This window comes from Acipenser ruthenus, chromosome 37, assembly GCF_902713425.1.
Source record: "Acipenser ruthenus chromosome 37, fAciRut3.2 maternal haplotype, whole genome shotgun sequence".
NCBI lineage: Eukaryota > Metazoa > Chordata > Actinopteri > Acipenseriformes > Acipenseridae > Acipenser > Acipenser ruthenus.
The window spans coordinates 6,170,597-6,189,766 of NC_081225.1; the positions used below are offsets into that span (position 1 = coordinate 6,170,597).

A 19,170-nucleotide genomic window follows, 5' to 3' on the forward strand; every position below is an offset into this window, starting at 1 on the left:
AACTGTTTATAGTTCATAACAGTTATTTCATAAGATTAATAATATGTTTTAAGTATTTGCTATAATGAGAAAACATATTATTTAAAACTGACAAGTATTATTGCTTGTTCACGACTTTGCCATAGTGATAAGAAGATTAAAACCTGGAGCAGTATTCGATTTACTTAAATGGGAAAATGGTACAAGTTTATTCTTTGTTCTATTGAACAATAAGACTTCTAGACATTATGATATCCATTGAAGTATAGAAGTTAAAAGGTGTTGTGTTATGTTTTTGTGTTAAGTTTGTAATAATATACTATAATGTACCTTGTTATTAATCCACTATACTATTGTCTAATGATGGTAGATGGAATCCTTATAATGTGGTTATTTGAAACTGCTGCAGTGAAAAAGGGCCTCATATGGGCTGTAGAGAAAGGAGGGGGTCATCTTACATTCCACTTCAGCAAAATTGCAAATCTCATAGACTTGTAGTGTTAAGGTTTATGGAGTTAGTGGTTTAGTACTGATAAGTAAATGTCTTGAAATAATATGCACAAATCATGGCTTAATGGACAGGTCATATATCTAATAAAGTTCTTTGCACAGACACTGACCTTGGAAAAAACAAGAGACTGTGGAAACTGCTAGCAGTAACATATTCCCAGAGTCAGGTACAGGTCAGAGCCTGGTCAGTGCATCTCTTAAGGGATAAATCATAGTAATGAAAACTATTACCACTTAAACTTAGTGAAACTAAATGACTTGAATATTGTATGAGACAAACTTGTGTCAAATACTGTTAGACAATGGTATATGGAATCAAAACTGACTCATTAACAAAATGATGAAACAATATGAAGTTAAAAGAAACACATACCTTTAATTTAGCATAATATAATCACTTAGAAGATGATGTCACATATTAAGAACATCTCTCATATATAACACATATAAAATTAGTGTTTTGCATGCAGTAGTGTTTTTATATTATATTATAAACCAAGATCCTGGGAACCTTGGTTCACTTAACTTTTCAGATAAAGGAGGGGCTTGGAGGAAAGCAAAGAAATGAGATCACAAGAGTTGCAACAAGTGTGAAGTTTTGAATTTATTGAGTACATGACCCCTATTAATTCTGAAAAGTTAGTCCGGATCTTTTGAAAACTATTATTTGTAAAATGGATAATAACTGTCCCACCTGATTAATGATTGGATTTAATTGAGGCATCCCATGTATTCCAATGAGATGAAAAACCTATAAAACTCCAGAGTAATTTCAATGGGTACCACACTCATCCCAGACAGGGCAAGGTGGTCCATCTTTTGCAAACCGACACAATTGAGCTGATTGAATTCAGTTTCATTTGCCTGGTGAAGACAGCCATATCCTTTTACAATTTATATTAAAGGGTAAGCATTAAGCAATTATTATTATTATTTTTATCTCACATGTATTGCCATAAGGGACTCACAGTTTTGTTGAATGTGCTGAAATAGACCATTGGGTACTTTAGGTGACGTATTCTTGGCCTGCTTGTCAGCCTTGATTAACACATATATACATGTATTAAAGTGTTAACGTTGATATCTGTTAAGACACTGGACTGCCCAGTGTGTCTTTCAGCTGGGGATACGACATAGCCTGTAGCTACTCTATCCAATATTTAACCGTTAATAAACCGAACGAGTACTAATCATACTCCGATTCGTAAAAAACTTTAAATACATGAGTCTGTCAATTTCTTGAGTTCTATATTAGTCATCTGGATATACTGCGGGTCCAGAGCACGAACTATATCCCACTAGGAGTAATAACATCTCTGTCCTCCTAACGTCTCCCCTGAGATAAGAGTGTGTGCTGAGCAATTCAAAAGAGTACGTAAAAGAATCTGAACACGCGGATTTCGTGACAGGGCGCATCCAGCACTCTACGCGAGTGCTTTTACTAGATGTGCCACTAGGCACTAGCCTTTCATAAAAAAAAAAAAAAAACTAATTTTCACAGAGCAATATAGATAAATACGTACCCGAGGGGACGTGTGTAGAGGTACGGGGAACCCTGGCCAACCCCAGTGTATAGCACAGCTGAGTGTAGGACGGAGACCCATGCTGACCGGATTAGCGGCAGTGGGGGCACTGCATAAGCAGCACTTTTGTTTGTAGTTTTATTACTGTGTTTTATTTTCCCTTTTTCTTTCGCCTTCTGTTTTCATTATTATTTTTGAGCACTTGAAGGTGCACGTATTGGGATACCTATGTTGGTAACCCCGTGGTCCTGGTTTACTGTCGGCAGTATCCAGACCATGGACAACAGCGCCCTCTGCGGGCTAATCTAAATAAAAAAAAAATAAAGAAGTAAAATAAATAAATCTTTTACAAATAAAATCTTGTGTCTCCCGTGTCAGTGAATCCCCCCACCCTTCCACAATAGGTTTCTGGTTTGGTAAATGTTTCGAGTACATTCTTCTGTTAATGATCTGAAGCAGAGATCTTAGAGGGCATACTGACTGTGTCTTGTGATGGTGGAACTTTGGGGGAGGGGAGGGTCTACAAATACAAAATAGAACACAATATTCAGGGGGAGGGGTGAGTTAAGGACAACTTCCAAAAAATCACTCTTGGCTCTCCTCATCAAAGCTCTCACCACTCAGTGGAAAACCGTGGCAGGTATTCTGGGTTCTGTAGCTTTCGGTGGGCATGGGACACTCATGGTTCAGAACTGCCTAAGTGAAAGAAAATGCATTGTCAATAAAATACACAAAGAATGGACAGTGATTATGAAACGAGGCATGCTTGTACAGTACTCTACTTCCTTGGTGTGGTTTAGTACTGAACACGTTAGGATCTATTTCACTAAGCTAAACAGCATCCCTTTTCCAAAATGTCTTGACTGTCACCTCTCTGCTGTATAGTCAGAGACCTCTGTTCCCATTGCCTTTTCAGTAGCCTCTTTTCTCCTGCCAAGCTAAACCCTGAAACCACAGTGGCTGCCCAGATGGCAAGTCAAACCAACCCCACACGGAGCTTAAAGGCCAACTCCACAGGTCCCCAGCCAAGATCGGCAACTTAGTACAACCTGGATTTGAACCAGCAAGCTCCAAATCTCATGAGCCACATAACCTTTCTAGGTGAGCCACAATACCGCTCTATTAGTCTACTCAGCAGGCTTTGTGGTCAGTCATGAGGAAAAGCAGAGAGGGTGATGGGTAGAGACAATTTTTCCCTCCAGGTGAAATGACCAAGGAGGTGCTAAACTACTTGAAAGTAAGACCTGCAAAGAGAGCTTTCTTTAACCTGGACGTCATCTTTTATAAAATTTAATTACCAGATAGTTTATGGCATTTGTGCTATTTCAATGTAAATAGAAAAAGTAAATGCATGACAGAAGACTGATGCAATGATTTCAGCAGCTATGATGAGTGTCAGTAGCACCTCTGATATTTTACTGCTTAATTTACTCACCATTTTTTCTTCTCTTGCTGTTGGGTTCCTTAAGAAGCAGCACAAGGGTGCGTACAATATATTAATAACCCCAATTATTACCATGAGGCTTGGAAACCCTATGGCTCTAACAATCGCTCCACCAGTGGAAGGACCTGAAAGACAAGAGAAAATAAATATTTATTGGGAGTGTGTATTAATATTACATTTAAGCAATAGGTTTACACTTACTAATAAAGTCACAAAGTCTCAGCTGGTGCCTTCTTTGGTGTACTAATCAGGAACTGTAAGTGTAGGTATGACGGGTGCTGTTCACACACAGCCCAGACAGGGAGGCACAACAACCCTTGCCAAAGCAATATACAAATACCTACAGTTTCTTCTGCTTTTACCTTAGGTAAATCATTTGTCCTTAGGAAGAGCTAAGTGGCATCAGTATTACACCCATTAAAATAGACCTCTTTGTGTGCAGTAGTTAGCCTGAGATTAGTTAAACCTGCACTGCCATTTGAGGGTTGACCCAGATTTCCATGCCTGCTGTTTCAGTTTTCTTATTTCTTATGAACCTTGTTTTAAATGAGAATACATGTTTGTTATAGCATGCGCTTCTTTGAAAACGACAAGGTGAATGGAAGCGCATGGCCGGCAGTCCTGGATGCTGTTTGATGACTGTACATTACTTACCAATTGCAAATCCGAGGCAAAAGGCAACATCCGCAATGGCATAGACACTCCCATACACAGACGCATGGCGAAGGTCCACCAGATATCCCATAATGGGCATCATTGAGGAGTCCACCATACCTGTAGAAAATCGAACAAGTCAATGAACAGAACTCTTACTGAAACCCTATACCGACCAATGGAACCCACAGCTATGACCAAACGTTTTGCATCCCCCTATAGAATTAGCGAATTAACTTGCTTCATGAAGTTGAATGAAACCTGCTGAATAATGTTACGTTAACATACTGAATTACACACCGCTTTGTAGTTTTCCATATACTTAATGAAAAACTGACAAATTGAAAAATGTGGCATATGACATACTGTACTTCTGATAGGCTTTTATATTATTTTGTAGTTTCTTTGATTATACAATGTTAAATAAAAGATCTAAATTATGTTCATATAGTTTTTTTTTTATTTTATTACTCCTCAATCCTAAAATTCTAGGTGATGCAAAACATTTGGCCGTGGCTGTATTCCTCGATTGCAATGAGAACCATTGCTACTTCTGTGCAGCAGGGAGGTAGTCTTGCCACATCACCATGATCTAACAGAGGCAATAGAACTAGTCTTTATCACTTTTTAATCACACTACCAAAAAGAATTCAAGTACATATAGCTAACAAAAAAATGATTGCAGTCACTTTGTAGATATCACATTTTCTTAGATGAAAAAGGATGAAAAAGGCATTTGTAAACAGCGTCTCTTGCATTCGTTCCCATTTTACACTTCCTGTTGAGTTGCTTCTGTCAGTCCTTGTAGAACAAACAATTCATAATGTTTCACTTTTTTAGACAACTTCCTGAACAAATTTTTTTTTTTATAAAATAACTGGTTCACATTTGAGTACCATTCACTGCTTTTCCTATTGTCAATGGTGACCGGACATACAGCGCTGAAATATCTGCAAGGAGCATTAGATAAACATTCTTTTCAAACAGCTAAAAAAAAGAATTCACCTTTACCATAATGTATGCGTTTTTCATGTAGGAAAATCTGAGACCTATGGAATTATGGCAATATATATTAGGTAAAATGTACTGGATTTATTTTATTTGTATCATGTACTTTAAGCCGTCCTAAAAGTGGCAGGTGTAAACACAGTATACAACACTTTGATTACTCAAGTTGAATCATAGAAAAATAATAACTAGAAAAACAAAGAATGCAATCACTACTTTCTATTGCTATCAGTACAAAATGGCTGAAAGAGCTTCTTGGTGCATGGAAATCCATCAATACTAGTTAATGTGCTTGAGATAAGAAATAGTCCTTTGTAAATCAATCTACCCTTCATAACTTCCAGATGCTGGTTAATTCAATAGATGTTAATTTCAGTCTATTTAAAGCTAATTGTTTGTGGCTGTTCCGCTACTACATTATATTAAACACCATTTGCACAGACCTTTAAATGTGTTCATGTATCCTGTACAGTTCTAGGACTAATGAGTTTAATTTATTTAGGAGGATAGGAGGCTGTGTGGTCCAGTGGTTAAAGAAAAGGGCTTGTAAACCAGGAGGCCCCCCAGTTCAAATCCCCCCTCAGCCACTGACTTATTGTGTGACCCTAAGCAAGTCACTTAACCTCCTTGTGCTCCGTCTTTTGGGTGAGACATAATTGTAAGTGACTCTGCAGCTGATGCAAAGTTCACACACCCTAGTCTCTGTAAGTCACCTTGATAAAGGCGTCTGCTAAATAAACAAATAATAATTTAAAGTGATCACTACTCTTTAAAAAGTACATGTTACGATCAGCACAGAGTGTGTCTGATTATGGACAGCATCACTTGGGTTAGCAGACCTCACTGTATGTGCAACACAATTTGTGTTGTCTTAAACAGATTAAACACAAAAAAGAGTGTTTTGAATTTAGCTTATTTCTTCTCTATTCTGCCTTCACCTGGTTTTGAGATGCTTGAGCTTGTCTGGTTTGAACAGCCTTCCTCATTCCATTTGAATCATGTGACTTTTCAACTATATATGAGAGTGTAGGCGGGGCTGGCATAGTTCAAAGGTCCTGTTGTCACATCATTTGAATGGAAAGAAGAAAGCAGCTCACAATCGCTGTCCTTACAAAGGTACCACCAAATATTCCTGTCAGGACACAGCACTCTGATTGGCCATCATATTATTGTTAATAAAACAATGAATAAGCCTCTCCCGACACCGAAACCCTAAACCTAAGGTCAGTATCCTATACTGCAGCCATTACACATCTAAAGTAGTTCATGTTTGGCAGTGAATAAGCATTATTTGTTACTTAAAAAAAAAAGTGACCGGAGGTGCTGACTTCCTCAGTTGTCCTGACAGGAATATTTCGTGGTACCTTTGTAGGCACTACCTCAAAATCAGCTCTAAGCCAGATAACTATTCAATACTGGGTAGCAACAGATCCCAGAACAACTCGCAATGATTGAAAACCACATCAAATAGAAAAGAAAATGTAAAAAACAATTCAAATGACAACTGAAGCTTGGAGAATGCATCCAGTGTTCATTTAACTGATGCATTTGTTTTCTTGATAGCACTTTTTGCTAATTTTTCAAAGCCTTGCTTTTTACGCATTTAACCTAATTGTTGTAGAAGCACCGTCGCTATTAAATCACACTATATCTAACATATTGCAAGTAGAATCATAGGGCGTACAAAATAGTAATGCATTAAACATATCTTCACTATACTTACCGATTGCAAAACCAAGACCCCCATTTGGACCAATGAGTCCGTAGATATCTTTTGCTAAGGGGACCTGTAATAACATTTAAAAAGTCTAAGTAAATGTTCAGTGGAAATTATGAAATAGAAACCAAATTGCTAATAGAAGAGCTCAGGGGACTTACACAGATGAGACTAACACCCACAATCAACATGCCAATCATGGAGCAGAGCCACCTGCAAAACAACTGACATCATTATATTTATCATACTTAAGCATAAATATTAAACGCAGTGGCAATTACCTGCAACATAATGAGGGCTTCTGTTTTTCGGGTTTTAGTAATTGTATTTTTCGGTGGTATTTTTAGCTATTTTCGAATTTTATGTAAACTTTTTTTTTTGGGCTTTCGTTTTTGATATACTGTATGAAATTAGTGTTTTCGGTTATTTTCCAAAATACTTGAGCTTTTTTTTCTTTCAAAATATGTATAGTAGTAACTTGATAGTACTTGCTCACTTAAGTTGTACCTTCTTTCCTTTACTGTCTTAACGAAATCCCTATGGTCACGGGCACATTCTTCTGGGGTTTTTGTGTGTAGGCATTTTTGTACATTTCGCCACAATTCTGTTTTAAATCCCCTGTATTTTAACTGTAATACAGCTTTAAATCCCGCTAACAAGCCGCCATCCTGATTGTAATCTCGTTTTAAATCTCGCAGGCGGAGTCTCCAATAGAAATGTAGGAATGTGCTGTCACTCAAGAGTTGGGGTGGGTTTAAAGTGTTCAGAACGAATCAATGATAGATCCAAGTCAGGAAGGCGGGACATTGCCCAGCAGCTGTAGGAAATGTATTTATTATTATTTTTGTAGTATGTTTTATTTTTTTTTAATGGTAAAAGGGTAAAGTCAACGTGAATTGATTAACCATTTCTGGTGTTTATTGTCTATCCATCGATTTCATTTTTTTTGTATCGGGGGGTGTTTTATCAGGTTTTATCAGTTAAAACCGGAAATCAGAAGCCCTAAACATAATTAACTGCATTTTGAGTGCCCCAATACAAAGGCAATGGCACTTAACAGAAGACAAGGGGCCATATTTTCAAAGCATTTCCTCCAGTCTTTAATTAACCATTATTTTTTTAAAATGGGGAAAAAAAATCATGTAAATGTTACAAGAGGATAAAGAAAAACACCTTGAGAGTGCTTAAGAGAACTTAAATTGCATTACGTAGACTGGAGTAAACACTTTGAAAATGTGGCCAAAGGTCATTTATTGAGAACTAATGATCGCTGCAGAGGATATTAATGATATTATAAACCAAACAAATGTTCGTGTGTCAAGACATGTTTATAATGTGTTTACGGTTATATTTTTGTCTGGATCACTTACACCAGGGGTCCCTGATCCTGGTCCTGGAGGGCCGCTGTCCCTCCTGGTTTTTGTTCAAACTGTACCATAAATTACTTAATTTGACCAATTAGTGCTTATTAGAAGCTTAATTGGTCCAATTAATTTAGTATAACGTTAGAACAAAAACCAGGAGGGACACCAGCCCTCCAGGACCAGGGTTGGAGATGCCTGACTTAGACAGCTTGAAATGTATCTTGTCGGTTAAAGAGAGTTTTAACATTCACAGGTTAACACCTGTTAAGCAGAGATTTCTTAAGCACTACCAAAGTTTCCAGCCAAGCAGCCTTTTATTAGCCCATTCATAAACCTGTAACATCAATTACAGGAATAGATAATACAAAGTTAATTCTGGTTCAAAGAAAATAATTATAAATTAAATAATGGATACAACACACTACCACAACCACTCTGAATGACTGTACACATCATACAAAGGCATAAGGAAAGTAAAACAAATCCAATAAAACAAAACTGTAAGCCATTCACCCATAAATACTAAAAGGTATTGACTGGAGCTTTCAGATTATTATGGAGAAAACGCTACACTACATTATATACTATAGTGCAGGAGGAGCCAGCAGACTTGAAAGGCCACAGTTTCTAAAGCCTTTCTGGAATGAGAAAATCAAAAACACTAGGAGTACATAAGAACGTAAGAAAGGTTACAAACAAGAGGCAGCCCATCTTGCTCGTTTGGTTGTTAGTAGCTTATTGATCCCAGAATCTCATCAAGCAGCTTCTTGAAGGATCCCAGGGTGTCAGCTTCAACAACATTACTGGGGAGTTGGTTCCAGACCCCCACAATTCTCTGTGTAAAAAAGTGCCTCCTATTTTCTTTTCTGAATGCCCCTTTATCTAGTCTCCATTTCTGACCCCTGGTCCTTGTTTCTTTTTTCAGGTTTTAGAATTTTTAATGCTTGAATCAGAGCGCCGTGTAGTCTTCTTTGTTCAAGACTGAATAGATTCAATTATTTTAGCCTGTCTGCATTTGACATGCCTTTTAGTAGTGCAACTAGTAATTGGAAAGTCCACCAGTTGAGGTAAAAATAGTCAAATGGGTCAAATAGTCGCCACTTAAAAACAAATATGAATAAATCATGTATGTCTGGTGCTCTGTATGCAGGGGTGTACTGCTGGGGGGTCGGGGGGGAGCACGGCCCCCCACTTCTCTTGTGCAGGGAGAGCACCGCTTCTGTACTTCACTTGTAGAATATTGAACGGTTTTGCTCCTTTTAATATATGGAGAGATCAATGTGTATAACCCATACAATTAAGCAAAGAATACAATAACCATAAGAAACCCTTGAGAGATAAAGTGTGCCTCTGGTCTGGAACAACAGGTGTGAATAATGTAAGAGAGGTGAAGGGAACTTGTATCAACACTGTGCTGAGGTGTCAGCGTTTTACAATTAGATGTAATAATTGTTACAGTTCTTATTTTTAGACCCATATATCAGAAATCAAGTAGATAAAATAAGCTAAACATTTACTTAAAATATAAAACTCAATCGCAACAAACAAACAAAGGGTACCTGTGGCCTTACACATTTTTTTTGCAAACTGATGCACTTCTGTTTCAAAACCTCAGTCTCATTCGCTCTTAAGCGGCTGCAATAGGACAGTGAGACGAGCTGATTCTGGACCAAATCATTCAATATACGAGAAGGGGGAGTGTTATGCATAGAATTAATAATAATAATGACGGTGTTTTAATCATGTGTGTATTAGTGTATGAAACTGGTTGAGAAAATATGTACAGTATTTGTGTATTATTTATCTTTAATATAAATAGCTGTTAGGCAGTTGCTTTACAATAGTTCCTCAATACCTGATTGTTTGAATTTGTAATCAATTGGTACACTTGTTAGCCCTGTCAAATACCGTAACTACTAGTGATAAACAGTGGTTGTGTTGAGTGTATGGGGAAACAGGGACTGCAGACTGCGTGGTAGGGTTGCGAGTGTGTGTGTGTGTTTGTGTGTGGGAGGGGGGGGGGGGGTAGTTAATAGCGACCCCTCACATATACCTCTAAATATAGCACTACACCACTGTCTGTATGTGAATGTACCGTTTCTTAACACTTTGCTATTTGTGCACTATATTTTAATTTCTTTAATGATCATTTAACAATTCCTGTATACAGCTCTCAAACATTAAGTGCTCTGTACTTACCTTCCCATTTTGTTAGCAAGTATAGCAAACAGGTTTGTGCCAATGAGGTACGATATACTCGCTGGGAGAAAAGCAATACCTAAGGAATAAAATGGTAAATTATCAAGATCAAAACACAATATATCACATTCCCGAACCTGTTAAACATAATGATTCAATAGTCGCTCATTTTAAACTTAATTTAAACTCTATAGCGGACACAGATTTAAACTTACTTTTTCAGTAATACTTTAATGGTACACTGTACTAACAGTATATCCCATGATATATTCGTCGCTCTGTGACCAATACGTTCATATCAGTCAGCCTGTTGGGTACAGATAAGGACTACCTCATTTAAACACTTTACACAACACTTCACTCTGTATTTTGAGTGCCATTAAAATTACCTAATCGTTATTGTTCAGTGCGGAAGGCAATGGAATGATGTCATCTGCTTAACATTTAAGATTGCTGAGTCGTAGCAAGCCTAAAGTGATATAACCCTAACACTAACCCCCCTTAACCCTCACCTGAACCATTTTCTTACACAATTGTGTACTTATACAGTACTGTGCAAAAGTTTTAGGCAGGTGTGAAAATGCTATAAAGTAAGAATGCTTTCAAAAATAGACATGTTAATAGTTTATATTTATCAATTAACAAAATGCAAAGTGAGTGAACAGAAGAAAAATCTACATCAAATCAATATTTGGTGTGACCACCCTTTGCCTTCAAAACAGCATCAATTCTTCTAGGTACACTTGCACACAGTTTTTGAAGGAACTCGGCAGGTAGGTTGGCCCAAACATCTTGGAGAACTAACCACAGTTCTTCTGTGGATTTAGGCAGCCTCAGTTGCTTCTCTCTCTTCATGTAATCCCAGACAGACTCAATGATGTTGAGATCAGGGCTCTGTGGGGGCCATACCATCACTTCCAGGACTCCTTGTTCTTCTTTACGCTGAAGATAGTTCTTAATGACTTTCGCTGTATGTTTGGGGTCGTTGTCATGCTGCAGAATAAATTTGGGGCCAATCAGATGCCTCCCTGATGGTATTGCATGATGGATAAGTATCTGCCTGTACTTCTCAGCATTGAGGAGACCATTAATTCTGACCAAATCCCCAACTCCATTTGCAGAAATGCAGCCCCAAACTTGCAAGGAACCTCCACCATGCTTCACTGTTGCCTGCAGACACTCATTTGTGTACCGCTCTCCAGCCCTTCGGCGAACAAACTGCCTTCTGCTACAGCCAAATATTTCAAATTTTGACTCATCAGTCCAGAGCACCTGCTGCCATTTTTCTGCACCCCAGTTCCTGTGTTTTTGTGCATAGTTGAGTCGCTTGGCCTTGTTTCCACGTCGGAGGTATGGCTTTTTGGCCGCAAGTCTTCCATGAAGGCCACTTCTGACCAGACTTCTCCGGACAGTAGATGGGTGTACCAGGGTCCCACTGTTTTCTGCCAATTCTGAGCTGATGGCACTGCTGGACATCTTCCGATTGCGAAGGGAAGTAAGCATGATGTGTCTTTCATCTGCTGCAGTAAGTTTCCTTGGCCGACCACTGCGTCTACGGTCCTCAACGTTGCCCGTTTCTTTGTGCTTCTTCAAAAGAGCTTGGACAGCACATCTGGAAACCCCGGTCTGCCTTGAAATTTCTGCCTGGGAGAGACCTTGCTGATGCAGTAGAACTACCTTGTGTCTTGTTGCTGTGCTCAGTCTTGCCATGGTGTATGACTTTTGACAGTAAACTGTCTTCAGCAACCTCACCTTGTTAGCTGAGTTTGGCTGTTCCTCACCCAGTTTTATTCCTCCTACACAGCTGTTTCTGTTTCAGCTAATGTTTGTGTTTCAACCTACATATTGAGTTGATGATCATTAGCACCTGTTTGGTATAATTGTTTAATCATACACCTGACTATATGCCTACAAAATCCCTGACTTTGTGCAAGTGTACCTAGAAGAATTGATGCTGTTTTGAAGGCAAAGGGTGGTCACACCAAATATGGATTTGATTTAGATTTTTCTTCTGTTTACTCACTTTGCATTTAGTTAATTGATAAATATAATCTATTAACATGTCTTTTTGAAAGCATTCTTACTTTACAGCATTTTTTCACACCTGCCTAAAACTTTTGCACAGTACTGTATATATCGTGAAAAAAAGATGTACACATTAAGGACACTAACTATGCATAATAACATTGTAATTATGTGTAAGTACACATGTATTTACTAAGTAACTACTATGTCAATACACAGTAATCAGAGATATTTCCTGTAAAGTGATACCTCATCCCTAATTCCCTCGGTAAGCAGGTCATGCAGCTCAATTCCTTTATCCAACGCTGGATGTAAAGGTTTATGGTTCCATCTCTGTGCTGTGTTTGAATTGAACAAAGCCCAGCATTGTGCCTAATTCAAGTGTGATGTCGGTATCATCGGGACTGCTGTATATCTGCAGGGTTCAGGTTATATTTACATTGTGCTGTTGAAGTGTAATAAATGAATAGCTATCTGCACTCTGATTGGCTGAAACTTGACACTGAAACTTGAGTGTTGATAAAGGGATACTTCACAGCAGCTACATTTTTGGAATTTCTTATCTGCTTAATATCCTATTGTGTGTTTTGAATAATTCTCTACTGATGTTCCTGGTTATGTCATAATTTACCAGGATCATAACGGTTGTCCTTTCTCATCCACAGGGGCTGCTTCTCAAAATATAAAAGTTGAATATCTGCACTGAAGTGGTTTAAACAATGCAGCTGTAACCCCCCTCACATTGTGTTTATAAAAAATTGCACTGGAAATAGCTGGCAAACTCAATGTTTCAGGGGCAGTTAACTGAGCACACACCAAGTCATTGTTGCACAGGCTTCATTACAGAAATTCCACTGTGCTCAGGCTTACTCACAGAGACTGCCCATACACATCATTCTCTAGACTAAATACAAAAACATACCGAGCTGCCAGTTTGGAGAGCACATGGTCTGCATCATCCATATTGGTAGTGTTGGTTCCAACATTGCAACCCCCATGTTGGCAAAGCATATGGACCCTGCAGAAAAACAGTCGATTTCAAGGATTTAGAGTCAAAGAGAAAGTTTGCATAGAATATTAAAAATCTCTTCAAATCAACCCATGAAGGTTAAGAGTTTGTCAAAAGTACATCTGTGTGTATAGATGCCATCCTGTGCATTGGACACACAGCACAGTCCTACAGTTAACACGGTTCATGATAATCATGTTTTTCATTAATATGAAGTTCATTCGCTGTGTGTTATAACAGAAAACTCTGCACAGTTTGAATAGCCAGATCATCTTGCCCAAAACTGCATGAGATGACATCTCTTATAACAAAAAGAGATGCCCTAACCACGTCGTATTCACTTATACTATATGTAGGATACAACATTTTGCAATGTATTAACATATTAAATATTATTTTACACAGATATAGTACATGCAGCATATTTAGACTATTATTTAGATTAGTGTACAAAGAGATACTAGTCTTATGAGTGGATAAAATCAAAGACAAAGTTGAGAATGTTATACTGGTGAGGGAGTTGACTGTCTCGTTGCCTCCTCTAGTTACAGATATCATATGACCTCTCTTTTGCTCTCCTAATGAGCAAGAATGACTTATTTATTTTCACTAGGATTCCAAACTCGTGTATCTTGTGCTATACAGAAACATCACAAAGGCTCCATTCACAGCATCGTACAGCAGCTTTCTGCAGAAAGACCGATTAGTTCTGACAGAAGCAGCACATGAATGGATTTTTTCAAATTAAAATCCAGGACCTTACGTGAGACAATACTCTCCGACCTTTACTTTTATCGGCTCGGTAGACTCGGTTATCGCTTAATACATTTGATAATCAACATTATATTTTTCACAAGGATGTGCTGAAGAAAGTATTACCTGCAGTAATGAGAATATACGGATCCCGTAACAGGGTTAATAAAGACGGGCCCTGTGCAGACTGAAAAAAAAAAATGAATGAAAAACATTTGTTTAGACAGAACATGCATGAATGAATTACTAATCAGGGGTTAATATTATTGTACATGATAGAGCATACAACATTATATAAAATAGCAGAATTGCTCACCTCGGGAGAAACCTTCGAAGGCTGAAGTATAGAAAGCTGCAATGCTATATTGAAAACAACAAAATGCTGTCAATACATTTCTGATTCAACGCGGAATTATTATTTTGTTTTTAATGAATTTCATACAACGTTATCTTTTCCACCACATAGAGTGAGACAGACAGGGTCAGCTCAGGGGTCCACTTTTTAAATATTTTTTTGAAGGCAGGTTTAAATTCAGATACAGGAAGAACTGCAATGTCTGATCTGGTGATATTTTTCTGGGGCATGCTTCAGAAAACATTGCTGACAGCAAGTATAACCCTTAGAAATGTATTAACCATCTTTACCTCCATCCATCAGCGCTAAGCAGGCCAGAACCAGGAAGGGAGCTTTCTTCCCAACAAATTCGTACATCACACTTCCAAAGGGGGCTCCAACTGAAAAAACATCAAGAAAAACAAACAAACACACACTATTACGCAATGGGATTTTTCTCAATGTCGCGTGTCAATTTCAGTCACAATAATGGGCAGGTGCAGGTGCTTTCCAGGTTATTTCTTTTTCATGAGGAACAGTTTTACATGTGGATGAAGGAGTTAGAGGGAGAAACCATCGAGGAATGGTCATGACACTGAAACGTCTTGTCAGGGTGCTTTACTGATCTGACTGCCCACAGTGGTCCTACGCTGAAGGGAAATGGTAGCACAAGTGCAGATACTATATTTTTTTAAATATTATTTGTCAAATCATTTTACCCCAAAGTTCAATTACGCTTCCTCCACAGAGCAGTTCCCCGCAGCAGCTCACGGGAACTGAAGGTCAGCGGTCTGCTAATTGTGCCCTAACCTGCAGAAGCACCAGAGCCAATGCAACGCTCCAATCCCCAGCAAAGGAAGGTAACTTTGCACAGCCAGAAACCTGCGCCCCTCTTGACTGTGTGACTCACCCTGCACACCACGCGGCCATGTCAGCCGCAGGTACACAGTGGTCATGGTTTTCATAGCTTGACATGCCAATAGCATACTTGTAGTCTCTTACAGAAGTGCTGTGGTACTTTATTTGTACCTGGGTTCCAAATTCATTGTACTGGCATATTTTTTTTATTAGAATCTTATCATATGGTATTTTTCAGTCTGCTCTAGGAGGGAAATGGTAGACAAAAAGTAAATTAAAACTGCATATTCATTAATTATTCAAATGTAAGGATTTTTATTGTGTTTGCTATAACTCCTAAAAATGTCTGTAACTATTTGTAAAAGTAATAACGTGGGCATTTGATATCCCAGTAGACTTTTTTTTAACAAAACACAATAAATCCAGTCTTATTGCTTTTCTATGGTGACATTCAATTTAAGAACATATCAAGGGCAGCATGTGGTTAGCACTGCTGCCTCACAGCTCCAGGGTCCTGGGTTCGATTCTGGCCTTTTTGCAAGTTCTCCCCATGTTCGTGTGGGTTTTCTCTGAGTACTCCACTTTCCTCCCACAGTCCAAACACATGCTGGCTAGGTGGATTGGCCTCTCTAAATTGCCCCTTAGTTGCCCTGTGATGGACTGACGTCCCGTCCAGGGTGTTGTCCTGCCTTGCGCCCTGTGTCTGCCAGGTTAGGCTTCAGCTCACCGTGACCCTCTATAGGATTAAGCGGTTACAGATAATGGATGGATGGAAAAGCGTATCAACACAGTGCTTTTTTTGTTTGTGGCGAGTTCAGCACTCTGTCTGGAAGTCAGATGGAACAGCACTACAAAGCAGGGAAACAATATCGGTCATGAAACAGCGCTGTACTGTTTGAGTGAATCCCCCTGTGACAGGATGAAAATTATATAGGAAACTAGGGAGCAGGAAGCCCAATATAGGCATCCTGTTAAGACACAGGTGGCCACGTTGATCGTTTCATTGATGAGTAATTACATCTGCCACATGCTATAAAAGCAGCTGGTTATAGAAGCCAGCTGGTCATTTTTTGGACAAGCAGGAGAGGGTGTGGCTGCTGGGAACTGCTGCCAAACACTTGTTATTCTGCCTGTGAGAATGGCTAGGGGCTTCTGTTAGTGCTCCAGTGTGAGCTAGGCTTTTGTTTTTCTTTACATTTTTTAATCAAAGTGCTCACAAGAGCTTTAATTGCGTATTTGTATGGAGTACTCTCTGACACACAGCCTGACTACTAGGCCCGCATCTCCACCCTCCTACAAGCCTCTTTAGCAGTCGTGTTGTGGAGTAATGACTGGAGCAGGGTTTCTTACAGAGCACACCCAGAGCCAGTCCTCCCAGAGCAATCCCCATGGCCGTCCCTCTTTCATTGTCATCCGTGTAAACACTGGCCAGCATGCCAAGACCTGCAAGAGAGGGCAGAGGAGATAAGCAGAGTAACACTGAAGACGTACACTTTGAGAATTTTTATACCACTGTATCCACCCTTTCTTTCAATTCTTTCAATTTGACGTGAAATATAATTGTTCTCTATTAAGGTCATTGCACAATGGATCCATCATTTATCACCTGTCATCTCTAAATAGAGATCAATCAATCAATTGATGAACTGATTACGGATTGTCTTTTATAGCTTTTATTTTGCAAACCTCAATTAAACATTCACTAATCGTTTAATCTGCCTGGTGCCCGATTTTGAGTTTCACACAGCTAGCTACCCAGAAACACAAGCTTTCCTTGCTGAACTAAAGCTCTTTTGTTTCTGTTTGTTTTGTGATGAGAATGTCAGATTCTAAGAAAAAAATCAAAATAATAGTTTGCATATATGTATTAGGCTGAAATGTTTGTCTGCTTATAGGTTCTACCTAATTTGAAACTGTGGATGACTATGATATTATGTTAAAGAATATATGCTATAGGCGGCTATGGAGCTGACTAATATCAATTCAGTTTGGCTTTAACCTGATCCGAGTCAAACTGCCAGCACAGACCATCGACAACCCACACAGCTCCACCCGTAACCCGCCAGTTTAACAGCAAATTGACTAATAAGACAGGCTGTGCGGAGCGGACTGTGCTTGGCAATGATGGATGAGCTTCTTTTCACCTCTGGCCTGTCAGTTCAAGGTTCAGTTCACCTGCAACAGATGAGAAGGACGAGCCGATTCCTTGAAGCATTCGTGCCAAGAACAGCAAGATGTAGGTTTCAGAGAAAGCAAACACTGCAAATCAAGGAGGAAGTATGAGATCAGAGAGCTATGGCACGCATCGGACGAATACTGTCTGTAGGATAACAATACTGTACTAACAACACTTATTTTGTAGAGATTAAGCTTTTATTATTTTATATCAACCTCAGAAACTTGTAGTGGAGTAATCACGTCACTGTGAAGTCATTGTGAAGCATGCGGTTGCAATCCATGATCATGTAAATTGCATTTTAGAATATTAATATAGTTTTGCAAAAATTCCAATCAGTTTTAAAATACAAAACAGTTTGTTCACAAATAGAGCCACCACATATGATCAACTACATATTATTTTTTAAAAGTGGCAAGTAGTCAACCTATTTGACTATTTTTACCACAACTACCGGTATTTGACTAATTAGTGGTTCTACTCCTAGTTGTAGTTAAGTCAAACCGTTATGAAAGACCAAACCTACGGAAGTACCACCTAGGGGTATTCATAATTTAGAATTATCCAAACGTTAAAATGTACATAGCAAGAGCAAATAAAAGTAAACTTATTTGAATTAGATCAAATTTGATAAATATTAACTAATTCTCTGCTTACTTATTGTCGATAGGAACATGACCACAAAGCCAGCAAACATCGGAATGTGGTATCCAATCCTAAAGGAAAAAACGATATACATTTTACAGCTATATTAAATGGGGTATATTTCATACTTTACTAATACTAATGCATTCCTCCTCTTGATTAGAAGTCAGAGAATCGTAAATAACCAGCCTTCTTTGCTCCACTGAAATCAATTGACAATGTGACTTTTCAACTCTGCAAGCATACACATAGAAAGTAGGTAGAACTGAAAGGTCACATTGTCACATGATTACAATGGAATGAGAAAGGCTGTTCAGTCCCGGCATTTAGGATTCTCCAGACAAGCTCAAAGCAATCTCAGAGCCAGGTGATGACAGATTTAGAAAACAAATGTTAATAACTCAGAATGATTGCAAACATCATAACACAGGGACATATAAAAATGACATTAAAGTATATTAAAATGACATCTGAAGCAGCTTACTCTTTACATTGATCTCTCACATGCTAACAGCAAAGGATTACAGTACATTAAACCTCTCATTTGAACGTGTTTTACCTGTTAGTAAGAGGTCCAACAAATGGATTCATAACAAGCTGCATTAAAGCTTTGGAGGCGAACAGGAGCCCGACCCGGACATTCTCCTCCATGAGGATGTCATTGTTTTTTACGCAGTCTCTGTCTCTGACCGCTGAGCCCTCTTCTGTCAGCAGAGAGCCATTGACAGTCCTGCTAAAGTCCCTGCTGGTGCTGTTGACAGTGTCGTCTGTGAGGATGATTGTTGTGTTGTCATAGTATGAGATGACAGAGGAGAAAGTAGCGGCTTCGTAACCAGCCTGCCCAGGAGCTGAGGTTGTGTTGTGGGTTAAAGAATCGTTCACACTCTTGAGCTCGGTGGCGTACAGGAAACTGGGGATTATAGGCACTGAAAGAAATAAGAAAGATTTTAGTACAGCACAGTCAGAATTAGT

The 19,170-nt window shown here is 38.8% G+C and overlaps 1 protein-coding gene across 6 annotated transcripts in view; it reads right to left on the reverse strand.

The window, feature by feature from the left end:
• Positions 1 to 800: 800 nt before the first annotated feature.
• LOC117397945 (chromaffin granule amine transporter-like) overlaps positions 801 to 19,170 on the reverse strand; it is a 42,896-nt gene continuing 24,526 nt past the window's right edge. For 4 of the 6 annotated variants that reach the window (XM_059008395.1, XM_059008394.1, XM_059008393.1 and 1 more), the window contains exons 3-16: positions 18,758 to 19,124; positions 18,211 to 18,269; positions 17,553 to 17,636; positions 16,728 to 16,820; positions 14,831 to 14,920; positions 14,502 to 14,545; positions 14,312 to 14,372; positions 13,346 to 13,441; positions 10,399 to 10,477; positions 6,997 to 7,048; positions 6,842 to 6,905; positions 4,111 to 4,230; positions 3,448 to 3,581; positions 801 to 2,708 (exon numbers count right to left, since the gene is read on the reverse strand). In XM_059008395.1, the coding sequence (XP_058864378.1) occupies positions 2,598 to 2,708; positions 3,448 to 3,581; positions 4,111 to 4,230; positions 6,842 to 6,905; positions 6,997 to 7,048; positions 10,399 to 10,477; positions 13,346 to 13,441; positions 14,312 to 14,372; positions 14,502 to 14,545; positions 14,831 to 14,920; positions 16,728 to 16,820; positions 17,553 to 17,636; positions 18,211 to 18,269; positions 18,758 to 19,124 (1,454 nt within the window). In that variant the 3' untranslated portion in view covers positions 801 to 2,597. Of the gene's footprint in view, positions 2,709 to 3,447; positions 3,582 to 4,110; positions 4,231 to 4,586; positions 4,703 to 6,841; positions 6,906 to 6,996; positions 7,049 to 10,398; positions 10,478 to 13,345; positions 13,442 to 14,311; positions 14,373 to 14,501; positions 14,546 to 14,830; positions 14,921 to 16,727; positions 16,821 to 17,552; positions 17,637 to 18,210; positions 18,270 to 18,757; positions 19,125 to 19,170 lie in introns of those variants that run through there. The other 2 variants (XM_059008397.1, XM_059008398.1) reach the window with 2 other exon arrangements.